Here is a 22535-nt window from a genome sequence, read left to right on the forward strand (position 1 = left end):
TCCATCCATCCATCCATCCATTTCCTACCGCTTAATCCCTTCGGGGTCGCGGGGGGCGCTGGAGCCTATCTCAGCTACCATCGGGCGGAAGGCGGGGTACACCCTCGACAAGTCGCCACCTCTTCGCAGGGCCAACATAGATAGACATACAACATTCACACACACTAGGGCCAATTTAGTGTTGCCAATCAACCTATCCCCAGGTGCATGTCTTTGGAGGTGGGAGGAAGCCAGAGTACCCGGAGGGAACCCACGCAGTCACGGGGAGAACATGCAAACTCCACACAGAAAGATCCTGAGGCCGGGATTGAACTCACAACTACTCAGGACCTTCGTATTGTGAGGCAGACACACTAACCCCTCTGCCACCGTGTTGCCCCCCATTTGTAATTCATCAGGGTTTTTTGAAAACATTGTGGACGGTAGTAACCTCAGGATTACCTAAGATTTCAGACATCAGCTAAATTTTTCCCTAAGAGGAAGTCAATACCTTTTTAATCGGAAAAGCAGGGCACACAGACACCAATCCGATTCGAGCTGAAGAGTGCATAAGTAAATTCCCAAGCCTGCACCAGCTTGTTATGTTTGAAGAGGTTTTATGTGAATGCGGCAACACACCACCAAGAATAGTAGACTTTGAGGCCGCAGTATCGTGTAAAATTGTCAAAATTGTCATTGCTATCAGACAGTGAAACATCATCCTTCATAATAAAAGGGGAATAAAGAGCCAGATCCGCACACTGACTTTTAAAATAATGTGGCACTGAAGGGGACTTTACCAGCAGTACTGGTTTTGATTTGGTGCTCTTCAACAAGAAACAGCTGTTTATCAAATGACCCGGTTTCTTGCAGTACGTGCATATGGGCAGTACTTTAGCTGTCCAATAGTTAGACGGTGCAACATGTTGACTACCTGAGTGATTGTGCGTGATCGGTCTTCTCTGCGACAGAGAAGTCTTTTTTAAAGCTTTCTTTGTGGTTCCAAACATACCCGTCAGCTAAAATAACAGCAGCAGACACAGTAGTAAATCTTTGTTCATTTAAATATGTTGTGATATTGTCAGGAAAACCATTTTAAAATTCTTCCTATAAAACTAGATCACAAACTTGTTCAAAATCTTTGACATCTTGTGCTAAGCACCCGCGATTAAAAGGCGCTATTTTTTTCATGCCTGAACTCAGTATAACTTTGCCCGTCTGCTTTTATAACTTGACAAAACTTTTCCCTGTATGTTTCCGGAACAAGTTCATACAACCTTAACACTGCAGTCTTCACCTCATCATAATCACAACTAGACTCAGGTGAGTGAGAGGCATAAGCCTCCTGGGTGTTACCCAACACTGCAATAAAAGTGGCTAAACATCTTTGGGCCATTTTAAGGTCATTGCCATCCGCTCAAATAACACAAATTATATGTCCACATCTCTGCCAAAAAAAGGCGGGATTAGACACATGCATTTATTTACATCCAATTTGGGCTTGTTGAACAGATTCTCATCGGACAGATGCCTCCATTCCCAACTTACACAGCTCAAACTCATACTGTAGTTATTTTTCTTTAAGTTTGATACGTCGCATTTCCACTTCCATCTCCAATTTACGCACCCCTGGGTCAAGTGTTGCGGCAGCACGGTGGGAAACAGCGCCAACAGGAAGAATAATATTCTCCTCAGCTAAAGCAGTGTGCACTGCATGCCTAATATCCTGCTCTTTATCTTGTTTAGAGAACGGTATTTTATAGTAAGCCAAAAGGTCTTCTAAGACATTCTCCATTAAGACAAAAAATACACAGTGTACCAAAAATGAGTACAAACGACTGCGTAAAGCCTCAACCAGCAAAGAGCTGTTATTTATTCATTTAGAATTAGCTGTAGCAAAAAAGAAATACACAGTGCAGTTGTTTAAGTAGTCCACAACAAATTACAGCAAACCAGAGAAACATATGTATGTATGCCTGCCTATTAAGAACTGCACCTGTTTGACTCCACCTTAGTCTTCACGCAGTTTTGCGGCAGGTGTTTACAGTATGTGCTGTAAACCAGCGGGTTTGGTGAGTAATTTGAATGAATGGATGACCCCTCAAGCTCCCACGGATGTGCTCCTGAGAACACTGCAAACAGTGACACTATAGCAAAACAACAAACAGGTGACGCCCAAAGGGACGACACCTCTTCAGCCCCCAAGGTTACAACTGTTTCTAATGTATTAACTTCAATACTTTATATGGACATGATTTTAATTTTAGTAAATAAATCAGGTTGTATCTGTTCAAGTCTGTTAAAACAATAAATGACTTTACAAAGCCACTTCTTTTTGCTTGAATACCTGTTTTAATAATGTAAATAATTCAAATTAGGAAATTTCAAGTTGTAGGCTTCTATCTGCAGTTTTAGGTGGGATTAAAAAAAGAGATTAATTAGTTAAATTAATTATAGATCATGATAAATCACTATTTTTTTTAAATCGCTTAACAGCACTAGGCTTAATTGCAAAAGCACAACTATTATGGACAATAACTCAATCTTGTCTTTCGACAGGGGTCATGCATATGTGTGCCACCAGAAAGGGGAAGAACTCAAAGGCCATAATACTCCTCCTTCACCATGGAGAGATCGTCCCATTGAAGAATCGCTAGTTTTGTTCGAGAGGATGAAAAAAGGATTGTTCGCAGAGGGAGAAGTTACACTAAGGATGAAGACAGTCATGGAGGATGGGAAAATGGACCCTGTGGCGTACAGAATCAAATATACGCCGCATCATTGTACTGGAGATGAATGGTAAGCTTACCCATCTAATTTATTTTTTTAGAAATTAGGCTTTGCCACAACAAACCCAACACCTAATTCCCGATTGTTTCAAATCAGGTGCATCTATCCCACTTACGACTACACCCACTGTCTGTGTGACTCCATTGAAAATATCACACATTCACTCTGTACCAAAGAGTTTCAAGCCAGGTAAACAATCAGTCTTTACCCTTTGGGGCATTCTGAATCAAATTTGCCTAAATTGTTCTCCTGTCTGCTTTTTTTTTGTTTTGCAGGCGCTCATCCTATTACTGGTTATGTAATGCTCTGGACCTGTACTGCCCCGTTCAGTGGGAATATGGCCGCCTGAACCTTACCTACACCGTCGTGTCCAAAAGAAAGATCATCAAACTGGTAGAGAGTGGCGCAGTCAGGTAAGATGGCATAGGATGCATGTCTTTTGCGTTTCTGGTTGTTGTTAAAATTTAGAACAAATATGCTTTATGTACAGACCAGAGTTTTTGCTACTCACACTGATTATTTTGTAAGATTTTAACTTGAAGTGTTCATGCTAAATAAAAAACTAAATTCTATCAAATTCAATCGATCAATTCGACATATTCTTTCTAATAACAGAGACTGGGACGATCCTCGTCTCTTTACTTTAACTGCGCTTCGGAGGCGAGGCTTCCCACCAGAGGCAATTAACAACTTCTGTGCTCGGGTAAGCACAAGGATGAATTGAGGAGTAGTTATATGGGCTCACTCCTGATTGACTGTAAGCTTCTGACATTTTGTTAGGTGGGAGTCACCGTTTCCCAGACGACAACCGAGCCGCATCTTCTGGAAGCGTGTGTGAGGGATGTGCTTAACGAGACAGCCCCACGAGCCATGACCGTGATGGAACCTCTTAAAATCACAATAGTTAACCTTCCTGAAGGCTCAAAGGTATGTTAATTGATGAAATAGACAATATGGACAAAATTAATGTTTAGATTTTGGGATGGGGGATCGGAGCTGAAAATGTCGTTGTGGCTTGTGCAGCTCTTTGAGACATTTGTGATTAAGGGTTGTATAAATAAACTTTGATTGATTGAAACATTTTATCAATCTCAGACGAGGGGCATTCAACTGGTGACCTGCTGGCCACATCCGGCCCGCCATAACTTTCCATCTGGCCCCCAGAATAAAATTACAGAATTCAGGATATATGGGCTATTAAATTATTCAAACAATAATTTAAAAAAATAATTGTATGGCTTTCTGAACAGAACAATGACGATGAATTATTTTTAAAATCACTATTCTGTTGCAGGTTGGTCATTTTATTGTGAAAATCCGAGACATCACCAGATTATTTTGATTTCCTTTAATTTGACTCGCATTGCAGTGCGTACCGCAAGCATAGATGGCATCATCCACTGGGAGATAACGGAGCAGATTAAGTCGAAGATAACAAGCAATATTATTTATATGTAATGAACTATCATTTTTGATATGCTCTGTATACCTTTTAAATGTTCATGTTATTTATTATGACGTATTTCCACAATCAATTATGATGAAAATATAATTGACCGATTTATTTAACAGACGAGCTTGTGGAAGTAGAGTAGTTACGGTACGCTAAGCACATACTTTTTTAAGTAAATAATGTACGTACCACTCTAAAGTTTGTTTGCAGGTGGGCACAACTTTTATTTTATTTTATTTTATTTTATTCTTTTTAATAAATCACATCATTGACGTAAATATGATGTACATAACTCTCAGGCCTTGTTTTGTGCATATGTAGTGAGGTTTTGGAGTTGTGAACTTGGCCATTAGTGTCTGTCGAAAAAATTATCGCCCTTAATCATGTAATTGATGACCCCTGGGTTAGACCCACTGAATCATAATTCTTACAAACATGTTTTGGCCAATTGTATGCTTTCAATTTTGTGGAATTCGTTTGTGGAAGGTCCTTTTTGTTCCAGCGTAATTGTGCCCAAGTACAAAAGGCAAGGTTGAAAATAACCCAGCAGGTGCCTTGACCATTTAGAGTTACAATGTTTTTAGAAAATACTGACTTAATAAAAAAGGAGGCGGTGTTTTATGTTAAAAAGAAAATCCAATGCAAGCCGATCAATCTTCTCCCAGAATAGTTTGGAATGTGTTGGAGTAACAATTTGCCTATCTTCTGAAATGTCTTTTAATGTTGTTTTATATAGGCCACCTAAAAAGGTTGTATTTTATGACATGTTGAAAGATTTACTTAAAGCCTGCAGTAACAAGGAAACTATTTTGATGGGTGATTTTAACCTAGATTGGTTGGATAAAGCACGTTCCAATAAGCTAAAGCATTTAGCCAAACAGTTTAACCTAACCCAAATGATAAAGGATTCCATTAGAATAACTCGCTCCCCTAAAACCTGCTGGACTTGATAAAGTCTGATAGGTGGTGGTGCTAACCCATGTAAGACTTTGTAAATCAAAAAGGCAATTTTAGATTTTTGGACATTTTCAAAATTTAGGATTTTATACTTTTAAAGGATATTACAGTGGTGGCATGAGAATGGTTTCTTATTTGATAAGGATCCACTTTGCAAAATATGCAAAGTACATATGCCATATACATGCTACTGATTAGTATTAGCAATTTTACATAATGATTTCAACACCTCAAAATGTGCCAGTTAGTGCTACAGCTAAGACACATGTTGCAATCTAACATCTAGTGTGTCATAAATACAATACCTACAGGCAAACACTTTCTAGTGCTCAAAAATTGACTACACCCTGACTATGGCAACAAACACACACACCGGACAAACTGAAATGAATGCATACTTGCTGTGATAGTTTTTATATCCACTCAAAAAAAGAAACATTTTCAGGTTTGTTGGCTTTATTTAAAGATAGTCTACTCCGTAGTTCTGCAAAACTGCCTGCCCTCTGTGTGAACTACACACTACTGCCATCTAAAGTCTTGGAATTGCAACTTCTTGCAAAGTCTACTACACAACACTTACAAATAAAACTCACAAGTGTAAGAAAGAGAGATCAATTGTACAGCACAGTTATCATAAGCTCAGTGTTAAATGTTAAAAACAATAGCGATTGTATTGTTCAACAAATGAACATTTATTATCACATTGACACGCAAAAAAGTACCGTTGAGTATCGTAGCGATTCTCAGGAATTGGTACCGTATCGGTTCAATTGTGAAAGGTACTCATCCCTTGCCATTATAGCTGCAAAGGCGCACAAATTTAGTAATTTATTATTTTAACTTTTCAAGTGACCCTTTACATTTGTCCTTTTGTAATGTACCTTGGTGCATATAATGTTGCTTCGATTCTGTCTTCAGGTTGTAATCTTCTCATGTCTCTTACAGTCAAACATACGAGTACCAGACTTCCCAGCTCACGAGGCCAAGGGCAGCCATACTGTGCCTTTTACAAGCACCATCTTCATTGAACAAAGTGACTTCAGAGAGGTTTGAGACACAAATGTCAAACATAAAATACCTTCATGGCAAAGTAACTACCTGTGCCTTTACATATCTACAGAAAATTACAGACTTTTTTTTTTTTTTTTTCAGGTGATGGAGAAAGGCTACAAACGCCTTACCCCAGAACAGCCTGTCGGACTAAGGCATGCTGGCTATGTCATCTCTGTCCAGAAGATCATCAAGGTATGTTCCAACACATTTGATTTTGATTTTTCAGGCTTCTTTCTTTTTTGATACCATTTGCTACTATCCAAAATAAATACTCCTTTTCCAGGACACCCAGGGTAAAGTGGTGGAACTGGAGGTGACCTGCTGCAGCTCTGACAAAGCAGAGAAACCAAAGGCCTTCATCCACTGGGTCAGCCAGCCACTTGTGTGTGAAGTGCGCATTTATGAAAGGCTGTAAGTTGTCATTCATAACAATCCGTTTAGTGATAATAAAGATTCTTATAACCTTTCTTTCATTGTCTTTGCAGATTCCTGCACAAACACCCTGAGGATCCGGCTGAGGTGCCCAATGGCTTCTTGAGTGACATCAACCCTGTGAGTGACATTCTGATTGGATTGAATCTGATCCTTAAGTTCGACATCAGTTGATCTTTGTGATTGTTAAATTGTAAAAAATTTTGTCGTATAGAATTCTCTGCAAGTTATCACCAGTGCCTTAGTTGATACCTCTGTCAAAGGAGCGAAAGTACTTGACAAATTCCAGTTTGAGAGAGTTGGCTATTTCTCCGTGGACCCTGACAGCACAGATGACAAGGTATACTGAAACTGGTGCCTGATAATAAATATAATTTAAAATATATATACATTTTTTTCAGGGATGATCTGTTACCTCTTTTTTGCTGAACATAAATGTCTTTTTCCATCTGTGCAGCTGATCTTTAACAGGACAGTTACTCTCAAAGAGGATCCTGGGAAGATTTAGGTGTCTGACTGTGCGATCAAGCTGTGTGTCCTGCTTCCCAAGAGCCCACTGATACATGCCACAATCACAACTATTTGCACCACGTCATGTATAAAGCCAGCAACTGCTTTGGTTGAGATTGAAACAAATAAGATAACTGACCATATTTGGAACTGCAGTCATTCCTTATGCATCTTTTTTCCCCCTGACTGCAGTTAGTCATTTCTATAAATACATTTTGTGAAAAATAAATACTTAAGTATCTGATGGATACATTTAAATTTTTGCCACTCTGTGTCACCTCATAACTATTTTAATTGCTCAGTATTACCTCTTTTATTGTATACTATAGGATTACTGAAAAATAATATCATGAATTTCATAACAACATTGTCACCTCTGCTGATGCTATCAAATACAGTATCTAACTTTGGTTGGTCACTGCCAAAGCATCATTTTTTATGTCACAAAAGGTGCTCGTGTATCAGGCACAATTAAACTGTTTAAGAAAACAACAGTTTGTGTCTGGTTTCTAATAATAAAATGACTACACACCTTATCGACATAACAGTAGCTACTTATGTGTGCAATTTACAATAAATCTGGCTTTTTTTCTGGCATCTTTGTTAAATATGCTTTTCATGCATATTGTACTTTTTTGTTCTTGCAAAGGGAAATTTTTTCACCTGTATCTGTGATTTTATTTTTTTAGGATGAAAAATAAAGTAATTGGCAAACATAGTGACGTAAGTCACATTGACCATCATTTACTATATTTTCAAATGCAGATGTGAGTATGAAAGTATGCTGAAGGGTGTTACAGAGGTCATCTCACTTAAGTAAAATAAGCAAAAATATTAACATATTACATTTCCAGGTGTACACCTCATATCCTGTATCTACTAACGAGACATCTGATTGTACACAAGTACTGTATTTTTCGGACTATTAAGTCGCAGTTTTTTTTCATAGTTTGGCCGGTGGTGCGACTTATACTCGGGAGCGACTTATGTGTGAAATTATTAACACATTACCGTAAAATATCAAATAATATTATTTAGCTCATTCACGTAAGAGACTAGATGTATAAGATTTCATGGGATTTAGCGATTAGGAGTGACAGATTGTTTTGTAAACGTATAGCATGTTCTATATGTTATAGTTATTTGAATGACTCTTACCATAATATGTTACGTTAACATACCAGGCACGTTCTCAGTTGGTTATTTATGCGTCATATAACGTACACTTATTCAGCCTGTTGTTCACTATTTTTTATTTATTTTAAATTGCCTTTCAAATGTCTATTCTTGGTGTTGGGTTTTATCAAATAAATGTCCCCAAAAAATGTGACTTATACTCCAGTGCGACTTAAATATGTTTCTTTCCTTTATTATGCATTTTCGGCAGGTGCGACTTATACTCCGAAAAATACGGTACTTAATGTTGTGGTCTGTGTCTTTCACAATAGGTGGTGCAAACTAATGAATGAATTAAAAGTACTCTTTTGTCATGTCATGACGGTGTGCTGTGGTGACACTGCTGGTAATAAGATCCAAGGCACATGTCAGTCAACACACACAGAGCACTTGCAAGCGGAAACAGTGTAGAGACAGAAGGAGAATGGACTTATTTTGGCTTCAAAATTAATGTTTAAATGACATAAATTTGTCAGACAAAATAGTTTTTAATACTACCATTATATTGTGATAACACATGTTGATGCTCGACAAATTTGACTAGTGATCAGTTAAACGCTTTCTCAAAGCACTGCAGAGCCTTCAGCTAAAGTCCCTCCACAGCGTTTTAGCTACTTCTAAATTACTAATCCTCTCCTCCATGGCGACAAATAAACTATACTTTTATAAGTATCACCCTTGCAGGACGAGAAATAGCTAAACAAGCTTCACTACAACGAATTATAAGCACATTTTTAGAGTTTCTTGCTGATCTAGTGACGGACGCAGAAAATATAATATAAATATAATGGGGAATTTTATATACATACGAATACCCCCGTCAGACCCAGACTATAATTGATAGCTGTGGTCTTACACAATTAATGAATGAACCCACGCATCACAACGGTAATACGTCCGGGATGTCACCACCTCCAAAGTTATGGTACTCCCGTACAATAAAGTAATGTCCGATCACTACCTTATAAAATGTGAAGTTCTAACTTGTCAAAAAGCTACTAATAACCAATACTTTAGCAGCTGCTACATTAATGCTGTCACAACTACGACTCTTACTGGCCAACTGCCCTGGGTAATGGCATCATTCCCAAATTATGTGGGCTTTATCGATAACCTCACTAACAACTTTAACGATGACCTGCGCAACGCCATTGATAGTATAGCTCCGCTAAAGCTAAAAAAAAAGGCCCCCAAAAGCATACTTGCCAACCTTGAGACCTCCGAATTCAGGGGGTAGGGGGCGGGGGGTGTTTGGTGGTAGCGGGGGTGTATATTGTAGCGTGCCGGAAGAAATAGTGCTGCAAGGGGTTCTGGGTATTTGTTCTGTTGTGTTACGGTGCAGATGTTCTCCCGAAATGTGTTTGTCATTCTTGTTTGGTGTGGGTTCACAGTGTGGCGCATATTTGTAACAGTGTTAAAATTGTTTATACGGCAGCCCTCAGTGTAACCTGTATGGCTGTTGATCAAGTATGCCTTGCATTCACTTATGTGTGTGTAAAAGCCGCATATTTTATGTGACTGGGCCGGCACGCTGTTTGTAGGGAGGCAAAGACGTGGGTGCTTCGGGGCCTGAGCACCCACGTAGGATTGATGGAAACTTTCAATCTTTAAAATAATTTTTGAAAAATCAATCTTGTTGTAGTCAATTTTGTGGCGAGTTTGGTCCGTTTTACAAAAGAATGAAGTCACAAATCATATGGGATATTAACTTCGCTGAACGTCTATTTTTTTTTATTAATACACACACACCGAGCACCCACTGGCAGAAATGTAGATCGACGCCTATGCCCCCAGGTTTACAGAAGAAACCAGAGCTCTTAAACTATCATGTGGAAAGCTGGAACTCAGATCGCGTGCGACTAAACTTGAGGTTTTCCATCAAGCATGGAGTGATAGTTTAATAACTTATAAACACACTCTTACCTTAGCTAAAACTAATTACTACTCCAATCTCATCCGCCTCAATTAAAACAGTCCTAAATATTTGTTCAGTATGGGAGCATCGCTAACTCAACAAGGGACTTCTCCACTCGGCTGATGACGTTATGCAATTGTTTACTAAGAAAATTGAAATCTTTAGAAAGGAGATTAAAGATAACTCATCCCAGCTCCAACTGGGTTCTATTAACGCAGATATGAATGTATGTACGCCAGATATTGCTCTCCAAAATAATCTCTCTCTTTTTGATGAAATAACAGAGTAATCATTGGTACTTTAACTTTAACTCCTTCGACTTGTAAATAGGACAAAACAAACATGTTTACTTGACCCACTTCCTGGAAAACTTATCAAGAAGCTGTTTGTAATGTTAGGTCAATCGGTGCTAAATATTATCGTATCACTTTCCTCTGGTGCTGTTCCCCAAGTATTCAAAACAGTGGTTATTCGTCCTCTGCTCAAAAGGCCTAACCTCGATCCTGACCTCATGTCCCAACTTCCCTTCATCTCGAAAATCCTTGCGTGTCTTAATGAAATCAAACAATGGATGTCCAGCAACTTTTGGCATCTTAACGCTTGATTATCGGTTCTGCTAGACACCGGCACTAATTTTAATGATACCACTTTGCGTCACTTCCTGTCAATGAGAAAGGACGCAAAGAAAAAAAGCTCCGCTTCTGCTACCGGAGTTTTTGTTAAGTCTGAAGATTTTGACCACTGATTTGCGATCACAGCCACAGGAGAGTCACCTGGCATCTTCGATCTGATTTTGGTCAGTTGAGAGGCACTGATACGCTGAAATAAGGCGAGTGGAAGAGCCGTTAGCGTCAAGCCAAAGGCGCCTCCCGCAGTTCAAAGCGGTTGCCTAGCAACCAAAAGTTACGGCGAGTTTACAGCTGTTTTAAAGTGATCCCGACGTCGCAGAGTGATATAAGTTGACAGGCTGACACCTCAAATAGATCTCTGAACGGCGCAAGGTACGAAATTGTTGAAAAAACAAGTTAAAAGTGCCGCAAGTCGCTAAAGAAGTAACTGCCCTTAAGACATAAGAGGCGCTGACGTCAGTGACTGCCGCGATGCCAAAAGTTAAAGGATTGACTGGAAAGACTGATTTGAAGCTGGGCACAGGACATGATGGGATTCAAGAAGGGATACTACAAAAAATACTCCAGGAATTTAAAGAAGAAATGATAGAAACATTGGAAGAATTGATGGATGGATGGAAAGAGGATATGAAAGAAGAAATTAAAGAAATGAAAAAAGAGAACAACTGCAGAAATAAAGAAGCCACTGAAATGAGCAAACAAATGAAGATCCTTCAAGAAGACAACAACATGCTGAGGAACATCATAGATGAAATGGATCAGGATAAACGAATGAATGATATCATTGTGACAGGGCACCGAATTAAACCAAGATCCTATGCGAAAGCTGTGAATAATGAAGGTGAACCAGATGAAATGGATATGGTCTCAGCAGAACAGCAAGTGGTCAACTTTCTGCAATCAAAAGAAATTGAAATTGACATTAATACCATCGAAACATGCATCCCACTGAACGGAAGAAACAACAACGCCACTCCAGTCGTGCTTGTGAAACTCGTAAACAGAAAATCTAAAATGGCATTGCTGAGACAGGGAAAGAAGCTGAAGGGAACAAATGTGTACATGAATGAGCATCTCACAAAACGTAATGCTGAAATCGCCAAGAAAGCACGCGACTTGAGAAGGCAGGGAAAAATCCAGGGAACTTGGAGCGCCAACTGTAAAATCTACATCAAGCTGAATGGAAGTCCAGAAGCAAGAGTAATTGTTGTCCATGACATCAAGGACCTGGACAATTTTTAAAGTTTACACAGCTACCACAACAACGATGATAATGGACTCTGACAGAAAACAAGCACCTAAATTCAGCATCGGCACTACTATGTTCCAAGGGACGACTAAACAAGAGGACCTAGATTCAGGATTGCATCCACCTACACTTATAGAGATTATTGAAACAACATCAAAGTTTGTTGAACAAGAAAATATGGAACTAAAAAATGTCTGCAACAAAGATCACAAAAACCAGGATTTGGAAAATGATATAGATCCAGATACAAATTTTTCCTCCCACATCAGTAATAGTTGTTTTTATTATACAGATGATCAATATAATAGTAACATTGAATGTGATAACAAATTGTCAATTATTCATTTTAATAGTAGAAGCTTGTATGCAAATTACAACAACATTAACAACTTTTTGGAACACATCAACGAACCCTTCAAAGTGATTGCTGTCACAGAAACATGGATTGATGATAAAAAAGGAATAGATTTTGATCTGGAGGGATATGAACTAAACTACATCAACAGAACCAACAAAAATGGAGGAGGAGTAGCTGTGTACGTGATGAAGAACCTGAACTACAAAGTGGTAAAAAAACATGTCATTTGCCATAGATAATATCTTAGAATGTATAACCATTGAAATATGTCAGGAAAAAAGCAAAAACATATTCATCAGTTGTATATATAGATCACCTAAGTCAGGGGTCGGCAACCTTTACCACTCAAAGAGCCATTTTGGCAAGTTTCACAAATTAAAGAAAGTAATGGGAGCCACAAAAAAAAATTAAAAATGAAAAACACTGCATACAAAGCTTAAATGCTTTGTGCTATGTTAACCAAGGGTCTCCGACAGACGCACCTGCACGCACTTTAATGTGGAAATTTGATGTTAGTGCAGACCGCGAGTTTTGAATGAATTGCTGGCACTTGATAGCGTCATACTTGCCAACCTTCTCATTTTTCCCGGGAGACTCCCGAATTTTAGAGCGTGATGACACTGCATTTGGCGCCCTCTACAGTCTGCCCTAACGGTGTACCTGCTCGACCACACGTAGAATGCAATTTCAGCTTGCTCACGTAAGTGACAGCAAGGCGTACTAACTCAGCAGCCACACATCTTACACTGACGGTACCAATACCCAGAATCCCATGCAGCCCTAACTCTTCCGCTCAACCAACGCACGGAGAGGGGGGGGGGGGGGGGGGGGGGGTTGATGTGTGGGGGGATTTGGTGGTAGCGGGGGTGTATAATGTAGACCGGAAGAGTTAGGGCTGCATGGGATTCTGGGTAATGGTTGTGTTGTGTTTATGTTGTGTTACAGTGGGATGTTCTCCAGAAATGTGTTTTTCATTCTTTTTTGGTGTGGGTTCACAGTGTGGCGCATATTTGTAACGTAACAATGTTAAAGTTGTTTGATACGGCTACCGTCAGTGTAAACTGTGTGGCTGATGAGTAAGTATGCTTTGCTGTCTCCTGTGTGTGCAAGTAATAACAACATGCAACATGTGGCTGGACTAGCACGCTGTATGTAAATACTATAGAGGACAATTACTGCAGTGCAATTAGGGCACGCCCTATATTTAGTAATTAAGAGTGTAAATAGGATTATTTTTTTCCCTGGGAGTAATCTATGAAAGACACTGAGATCCATAAATCTCCTGGGAAAATCGGGGGGGTCGGCATGTATGTAGCTGAGCTGCATCAGAGTGGTCAAGGAGCCGCATGCGGAGCCGCGGGTTGCCGACCCCTGACCTAAGTCAAGTATAGAAACATTTGAAGAATGGATCAAGGCAACTTACATGGACAATGGTCAAAGAATAATGTTCTTATGTGGTGACTTTAATATTGACTTATTGAACCCCAACAAGCAAAAGTCTATTGATGACTTCATTGATACAATGTACAGCATCAGTCTATATCCTAAAATCACAAAGCCAAGCAGAATCACAGGACAATGTGCCACGCTTATTGATAATATTTTTACCAATGATTTTGATAATAACACTACAAGTGGTCTACTTATAAGCGACGTTAGTGATCATCTGCCAGTTTTTACAATATATGATGGAAACCACAAGAAGAACATGGAAGACAAAAGGACATTTCGAAGACTATGCACAGAGAAGAGGATGACTGCCTTCAAAATTGAGCTACAAAAGCAAGATTGGGACAATGTGTATAATGAAAAAGAGGTTGATGAAGCATATGAACATTTCTTAAACAAGTTCATAGTACTTTATGACAAATATTGTCCATGGATACAACTCAGTAACAAGCAGAGAAAGAATAATCAACCATGGATGACAAAAGGATTAAAAAATGCTTGTAAGAAGAAGAATACACTATATAGAAAATTTATAGCACAACTAACTATAGAGGCAGAAATTAAGTACAAAAAGTATAAAAACAAGTTAACAGACATACTACGATCATGTAGAAAAGAATATTACAGTGAATTATTGGACAGAAACAAAAATAATATGAGAGCAACATGGGGCATCCTCAATAGCATTATTAAAAATGGAACTAAGAGGGACTACCCTCAATACTTCTTAGATGAAAATAAAAAAAATGACAACATAAAGGAAGTAGTTGAAAGCTTCAATAATTATTTTGTAAATATTGGACCAAAATTGGAAGAAAGGATTCCAGACCCAGTTCCAATTGAGGACTATAATGATACCATAGAGCGAAATCCCAACTCCATGTTCCTCAGTAATGTGACACAGGAGGAAATAGTTACAATCGTGAAAAAATGTAAATCTAAGACTTCAACTGATTGTAACGGAATTGATATGGAAACAATAAAAAAGGTTATTGAAGAGATCTCAGGACCATTAATGTATATTAGTAACCTATCATTTCAAACAGGTACATTTCCAAACAAAATGAAAATAGCTAAAGTTGCACCAATTTATAAGACTGGAGACAAACATCAATTTACAAATTATAGACCTGTTTCTCTACTTCCACAATTTTCTAAAATCATTGAAAAACTGTTCAATAACAGATTAGAAAGTTTCATAAATAAAAATAGAATACTCGAAGAGAACCAATATGGATACACTAATGTTTCAACTTCAATGGCTTTAATTGAAATTACAGAAGAAATTACCAATGCAATAGATAGTAAAAAATGTGCGGCAGCGGTTTATATGGATCTAACTAAAGCATTTGACACAATTAATCACAATATTTTAATCAAAAAACTAGAACGATATGGCATCAGAGGGTTAGTCTTAAACTGGATAAGAAGTTATCTAACGAACAGGAAACAATACGTGAAGCTAGGCGCAACGCTAAATATATCCTGTGGTGTACCTCAGGGATCAATACTAGGACCTAAATTATTCAATCTCTATATAAATGACATTTGTAAAGTTACAAAAGATTTAAAGTTAGTATTATTTGCGGATGATACAACAGCGTTTTGTTCAGGAGAAAACACACAGGAGATAATACAAATAATAACAGAAGAAATTAACAAATTAAAAAGATGGTTTGACAAAAACAGACTATCGTTGAATCTTAGTAAAACTAAAATAATGCTATTTGGTAACAGTAGAAGAGAAAGTCAAACACAAATACAAATAGATGGAATAGAAATTGAAAGAGTAAACGAAACCAAATTTCTAGGTATAATGATTGATGATAAATTGAACTGGAAATCTCACGTAAAAAATATACAACATAAAGTTGCAAGAAACACGTCAATAATGAATAAAGCAAAACATGTTCTAGACCAAAAATCCCTTCATATTCTCTACTGCTCACTAGTGTTACATATCTGAGCTACTGTGTAGAAATATGGGGAAATAATTACAAAAGTACACTTCATTCATTAACGGTGTTACAAAAAAGATCAGTTAGAATAATACATAATGTTGGATATAGAGAACATACAAACCCTTTATTTATTGAATCAAAAATACTGAAATTCCACGACATAGTGAATTTGCAAACAGCTAAAATTATGCACAAAGCAAACTATAACCTGCTACCCAAGAATATACAACAATTCTTCTCAAAAAAAGAGGAGAAATATAATCTTAGAGAAAAACGTAATTTAAAACATTTGTTTGCACGTACAACACTTAAGACCTTCAGTATATCAGTATGTGGAATTAAATTATGGAATGGATTAAGCAAAGCAATCAAACAATGTACTAATATGATACACTTCAAGAAACTCTTCAAACTTAAAGTGTTTACAAAGTACAAAGAAGAAGAACCATGACAAACATTCTCAATTTATTTCATCCATCCATTCATTCATTCTTAAAGTAATCTTACTTATCTCATCATATGAAATATGACTTACTTCACCAATTATTATTATTAAATTCTTACTATTATTTATTTATTTATTTTTATTGTGATTACTTATGGAGTTTATTGTGAAAAAATTGTGAACAGGAAGTGAACAAAAAGTTTTGCAACTGTTATGTAAAGAAAAGGGGTAGGATTAAATAAGCTCTGCTTCTTCCTACTCCTTTTCGAACATGTTGAAAAGAAACTGGAAATTGTGATGTATCATGTTGTATGCTTGCATGTTCGAAATAAACTCAAACTCAACTCAACTCAACTCAACTTTAACATTTGACAACAAAACAATTATACAAAGCAACTCGGTAAAGAATCTCGGTATTATCTTTGACCCAACTCTCTCATTTGAATCACACATCAAGAGTGTCACTAAAACAGCCTTTTTCCATCCATCCAACCATTTTCTACTGCTTGTACCTTTTGGGGTCATCTTTCATCTCCGTAATATCGCTAAAATTCTTCTAATTTTGTCCACCACCAACGCTGAGATCATTATTCATGCGTTCGTTACGTCTTGTCTCGATTACTGTAACGTATTATTTACAGTTGGTACAAAATGTGGCCGTTTGACTTTTAACAAGAACAAGAAAGTTAGATCATATTACGCCTATACTGGCTCACCTGCACTGGCTTCCTGTGCACTTAAGATGCGACTTTAAAGTGTTAATACTTACGTATAAAATACTTATGGTCTAGCTCCATCCTATCTGGCTGATTGTAATGTACCCTACGTTCTGTCCAGAAACCTTTGATCCAAAAATTCCGGCTTATTAGTAATTCCCAAAGTCCCCCAAAAAAGTATGCGGGCTATAAAGCGTTTTCTATTCAGGATCTAATACTCTGGAATGCCCTACCGGAGTTAGAGATGCTACCTCAGTAGAAGCATTTAAGTCCCGTTTTAAAACTAATTTATACACCCTAGCCTTTAAATAGACCCATTTTTAGACCAGTCTATCTGCCGTCTGTTTTCTGCTGTGCCCCCCTCTCCTGCGTGGAGAGATTATCAGGTGGCCATGGATCAGTTTCCACAGAGGAAGTGCTAGCTGTTCCAAGTTGGGACCCGATATGGACCACTCCTCTGTGCATTAATTGGTGATGTCTCTGTGCTGCTGACTTATACATACAAGAGGAGCCCCTGCTGGCCCCACTATGGACTGGACTCTCACATTATTAACCGTATCCACTCGGCATCCAATTTCACCGCTTACCCAAGGAGGGGTCCACACATTTGCGGTCCCTTCCAAGGTTTCTCGTTGTTCCCATTGAGTTGAGTTTTTTGTTGCCCTGAAGTGGGATCTGAGCCGAAGATGTTGTGGCTTGTGCGGCCCTTCGAGACATTTGTGATTAAGGGCTGTATAGGTACATTTTGATTGATTGATTGATTGATTGATTGATTGATTGATTAGAACCTTTATTTAACCAGATAAGAAAACCCATTGAGATCAAGATCTCTTTCACAAGGGTGACCTGGCCAAGAGGTCAACAGCACATGTCACAGAGCAGTTTCAAAATAAATACATTAAGACATACATTTTAAAATACATAAGAGAAGTGTAAAACAACAGAGATTTACATCTTTAAAAACACAGGCACTGTGCAAACGTCTCTCGCTGTTTGTCCCTCAGGACAGAACGGAAGGCTCCAAATGGAAGTAGTTCTGTAAGTTTCAGTTTCGTCTGCAATTCATTCCATGCCATAGGGGCAGCAATGCCAAAAGCTCTTTTGCCAAATTCAGTCCGTACATGAGGAACAGTTAAAACATACAAATTGTTAGAACGTAATGCGTAAGAGCTGCTTTTTCTTTGTAACAGAGTACACAAGTATGGAGGTATTAAACCTAAAAGAGCCTTATAAATTAAAGTCAGCCAATGTGTGTATCTGCGTGCACTCAATGAAGATAAGTCTGACTTCATATACAGTTGACAATGGTGGGTGAGACTACGACAGCCAGTAACAAATCTTAGTGCTGTATGAAAAACAGTGTCCAAGGACTGGAGGCATTTAGATGAAGCACTAAAATAAAGCACATCTCCATAATCAATTACAGGCAAGATAGTTGCTGTCACCAATTTCTTTCTGACTTTAAGAGAGAAGCAGTTTTTATTTCTAAAAAAGAAACCAAGCTTTACCCTAAGCTTAGAGACCAAGTTGTTAATATGGGCTTTAAATGAAAGCTCCTGATCAAGAGTAAAACCCAAGTACTTGTAATTTAAGACCTGCTCTATAGGGTTTCCATTTGATGTTACAATATTTGGAATATTTTCCAGTAGCACCCTTGAATGAGAGAAAACCATTACCTTGCTTTTATCTGTATTTAAAACCAATTTAAGATCAAATAAGCGAGTCTGGATGACATCAAAAGCAGCTTGTAAAAACTCAAAAGCCTGAGTGATGGAGGTTGAACAGCAATAAATAATGGTGTCGTCTGCATAAAAATGGTACATTGCATTTGACAAATTATTACAAAGATTATTTATGTAGATAGAAAATAAAATGGGCCCCAGCACTGAGCCTTGTGGAACGCCTTTGGTAATGTCCAGTAATGAAGAGGTGGTCCCAGCCACCTGTACACATTGTGTTCTGCTGGAGAGATAGTCTGTGAACCAAGCAGCTGCATTTTTAGATAATCCAACGTGATGAAGGGCTTGAATTAACAGACTGTGGTCTACTGTGTGAAATGCTTTTGACAAATCAATAAATAGGGCGACACAATATTTCTTGCCGTCTACAGCCTCGATTAAATCATTGAAGACCTTAAGAGCAGCTGTAATAGTGCTATGCTGTTTTCTAAAACCAGATTGAAATGGAGATAAAATATTGTTTGATTCTAAAAAATCCTCTAGCTGGTTACTGATGATCTTCTCAAACAATTTTGCTAAAATGCATAATTTAGAAATTGGTCTGTAATTATTTATATTTGTGGGTTCACCCCCTTTTAGCAGGGGAAGAACAAAGGCCGATTTCCAGATTTTTGGAATGCTTTTACTTGTTAGACTTAGGTTAAAAATATGCGAGAGAGGCTCAGCAACAAAATCAGCAGCCAATTTTAAGAAAAAGGGTTCAATTTGGTCAGGTCCTGCTGCTTTAGTTGTGTCCAGGCTCTTTAGTGCACTGTTTACCTCGGATATTGATACAGGTGTGAACTCAAAAGTGCAGGTGCTGCGTCTATTTACAGCCTGTGGTGTATTTGGTATATTAACATTAGTTAAACCAACATTTGACAATTGAGGATTCAACGACTCAAACAAGGATCCGGCAGAAACAAAATATTCATTAAAGCAATTTGATATAGTTGTCTTATCAGACAAAGTACCAGATTGAGTAATTAAAGGACTTGGAAAGTCATTTGTTGTCACATGATTTAAAGAAGCTTTTATGGTTTGCCAAAACTTTTTGGGATCATTTGTATGTTTTTTGCATTCATGCAGGTAAAAATCAGACTTGGCCCTCTTAACAAGCGAAGTACATTTATTTCTAAGCTGGCGGAAGCTAAGCCAGTCAGCCTCTGTCTTTGTTTTTCGAGCCCTGGCCCAAGCAACGTCTCTCTCTTTGAGAAGGTTTCCAATTGCAGAGGAAAACCAGGGATTATTTCGACCTTTAACTCTAAGTTTTCGAAACGGAGCATGTTTATTGACTATACGTTGAAATTCATTATAAAGGTATTTCAACGCTATCTCAATATCATCAATTAAAGCAACTCTGTTCCACTGAAAGGCAGCTAAATCGTATATAAAAGCTGGGAGGCAAAAGTTTTTAATATTTCTTTTGCATGTAATAGTGGGTTTTGATTTTGGTAGCTTGCAGTTTCTTACAGCTGCAATTGTACAATGGTCACTGAAGTCATTGGCAAACACCCCAGTGCCAGTGTACTTATGGGGAGCGTTGGTTAGAATTAGATCAAGTAAAGATGATTTTGAGGAGTTTTTAGTATTGGGTCGAGTTGGGGAAGTGATTAATTGAGTTAAGTTTAGTGAGTTGCATACAGCTTTAAGGTTATCAGAAGAGGAAGTCAACCAGTCAAAATTTAAATCACCAACCAAGAGAAGTTCACTAGCTTTTAACCCACTCATAAAGGATTCAAGCGAGGCAAGGGCTTCAGTGGAGGCAGAGGGAGGTCTATAACAGCCTACAATTGCGAGAGGTTGGCCATGTGAGAATTCAAGCTGCAGGGCAAGGAGTTCAAATTGTTTAGTGACTGACAGTGATGATAATAAGGTAACAATAAATTTGTTTTTGATATACATAGCCACTCCTCCACCTTTTCGAGGACATTATATCCATTTATAGCAATGTCCTTGTCAGAGACTGCTTTGGTTAGCCAGGTTTCTGATAAGATAAATATGTCTGCATTGGTTGTTTGAATCCAGATTTTGACTAAGTCTAATTTTGGCAGTAGACTTCTAATATTTGAATGAATTAAACCAAGACCTGACCTAGCTCTAAATTCATCAGGAGTACTGATGTTGTACAAAGCTGGGCCTGGATTTGGTTGCACATTGCCTGATAGAAGAAGTAAGAGCAATATAAAAATGTTTCGTTTCATGTGGCAAGGTAACCCGATGACAACATTACTTGGCTTCACAATGTCAAAATGAGTAATTTCAGAAGGAGAAAAACATCTATTTAACACAGAAATACACCATAAATGAAGCTGGTTAGAATTATTTAGCACTGACCCACATGTAGATATCAATAAGCTTTGTGTAAATGCTGTAGTTTCGTAGGACCAGGTGATTGTTATTGCGTTCGGTAGAGTTAAAGGTTGGTGGAGCACCTGGTCAGGTACCCCACTACAATTGCAGAAAACAAGTCCAGGAAAAAGCATTAATATTAAATACAGAGCTTTTGTCAAAGTCATTGTTAAATTGTTTTACTACCTACCCAGGTCCAATATTCAAAGTTCAGATGTCCAGGCTACAGCAGTTGGAAGGCCAAGCTAAGGCTAGCAAAGGCCCAGCCTTAGTCAGTCTGAGGCTAAGATCGATCCAGGCTGTGGCAGATGGAAGGCCAAGATGAGCTAGCAGACCCAGTCTGTAGGCAGTGAGAGGCCAAGCTGGGGCTAGGTTAGAGCCAGGCTGTGGCAGATGGAAGGCCAAGATGAAGCTAGCAGACACAGTCTGTAGGCAGTGAGAGGCCAAGCTGGGGCTAGGTTATAGCCAGGCTGTGGCAGATGGAAGGCCAAGATGAAGCTAGCAGACACAGTCTGTAGGCAGTGAGAGGCCAAGCTGGGGCTAGGTTATAGCCAGGCTGTGGCAGATGGAGGGCCAAGATGCAGCTAGCAGACCCAGACTGTAGGTAGTGGAAGGCCAAGCTGAGACTAGGATAGATCCAGGCTGTGGCAGATGGAAGGCCAAGATGAAGCTAGCAGATCCAGGCTGTGGCAGATGGAAGGCCAGGATGAAGCTATCAGATCCGGTCTGCAGCTAGCAGATCCTGTCTGTAGGCAGTGGAAGGCCAAAATGAAGTTAGCAGACCCAGTCTGTAGGCAATGGAAGGCCAAGCTGGGGCCAGGATAGATCCGGGCTGTGGCAGGTGGAAGGCCAAAATTTCAGCTAGCAAAACATCTCCTGGCTTCAGCAGGTCAAAGGCCTCCAGATTTCCAAATCCAACAAAAGCAGTCAGAAATGCCACTTTTTGGAAGTAAGCCTTCATTCATCAATTGTTACGCTTAAAACTAGTACAATTTACTTAAATTGGCTAAAAAATAAATTAAAACAGATAGAAATTCAGACCACTTTGACAAGCAGACAAACAAAAGACAGTGCTGTCGGCCATCTTGGATGGCTTGTGATGCTTGTGATACACACCGTAGGAGGAAACAATAGCTAATGCTAACAGCAAGCCTGTCCTCCGAAATGTAAACAAATTGGGTGGATCTATCCAAATATTGACTGCAACAATGCAAAGTACAAGAGCTGTACATAGGATAGGATAGGATAGGATAGGATAGGATAGGATAGGATAGACTTCATCCCACAATGGGAAAATTATGCTGTTGCAGTGCAACTGTGCAGAAACAAAAAGTCCACTTCAGACAAGAGGGCGACATCAGAGACCACAAAGGACAAAAAAGTCAAAGAGCTG

General features: G+C 38.6%; 1 protein-coding gene across 1 annotated transcript in view; it reads left to right on the plus strand.

The window, feature by feature from the left end:
• Positions 1–7790, plus strand: part of LOC133653850 (glutamine--tRNA ligase-like) — a 29370-nt gene extending 21580 nt beyond the window's left edge. Inside the window, exons 13-23 of the mRNA XM_062053602.1 lie at positions 2539–2778; positions 2866–2958; positions 3045–3182; positions 3385–3472; positions 3550–3696; positions 6125–6226; positions 6332–6424; positions 6516–6643; positions 6718–6784; positions 6879–7004; positions 7122–7790. Coding sequence (XP_061909586.1) covers positions 2539–2778; positions 2866–2958; positions 3045–3182; positions 3385–3472; positions 3550–3696; positions 6125–6226; positions 6332–6424; positions 6516–6643; positions 6718–6784; positions 6879–7004; positions 7122–7172 — 1273 coding nt within the window. The 3' untranslated portion in view covers positions 7173–7790. The remainder of the gene's footprint in view (positions 1–2538; positions 2779–2865; positions 2959–3044; positions 3183–3384; positions 3473–3549; positions 3697–6124; positions 6227–6331; positions 6425–6515; positions 6644–6717; positions 6785–6878; positions 7005–7121) is intronic.
• Positions 7791–22535: the final 14745 nt, after the last annotated feature.

Source organism: Entelurus aequoreus, linkage group LG07 (assembly GCF_033978785.1).
Source record: "Entelurus aequoreus isolate RoL-2023_Sb linkage group LG07, RoL_Eaeq_v1.1, whole genome shotgun sequence".
Lineage (NCBI taxonomy): Eukaryota > Metazoa > Chordata > Actinopteri > Syngnathiformes > Syngnathidae > Entelurus > Entelurus aequoreus.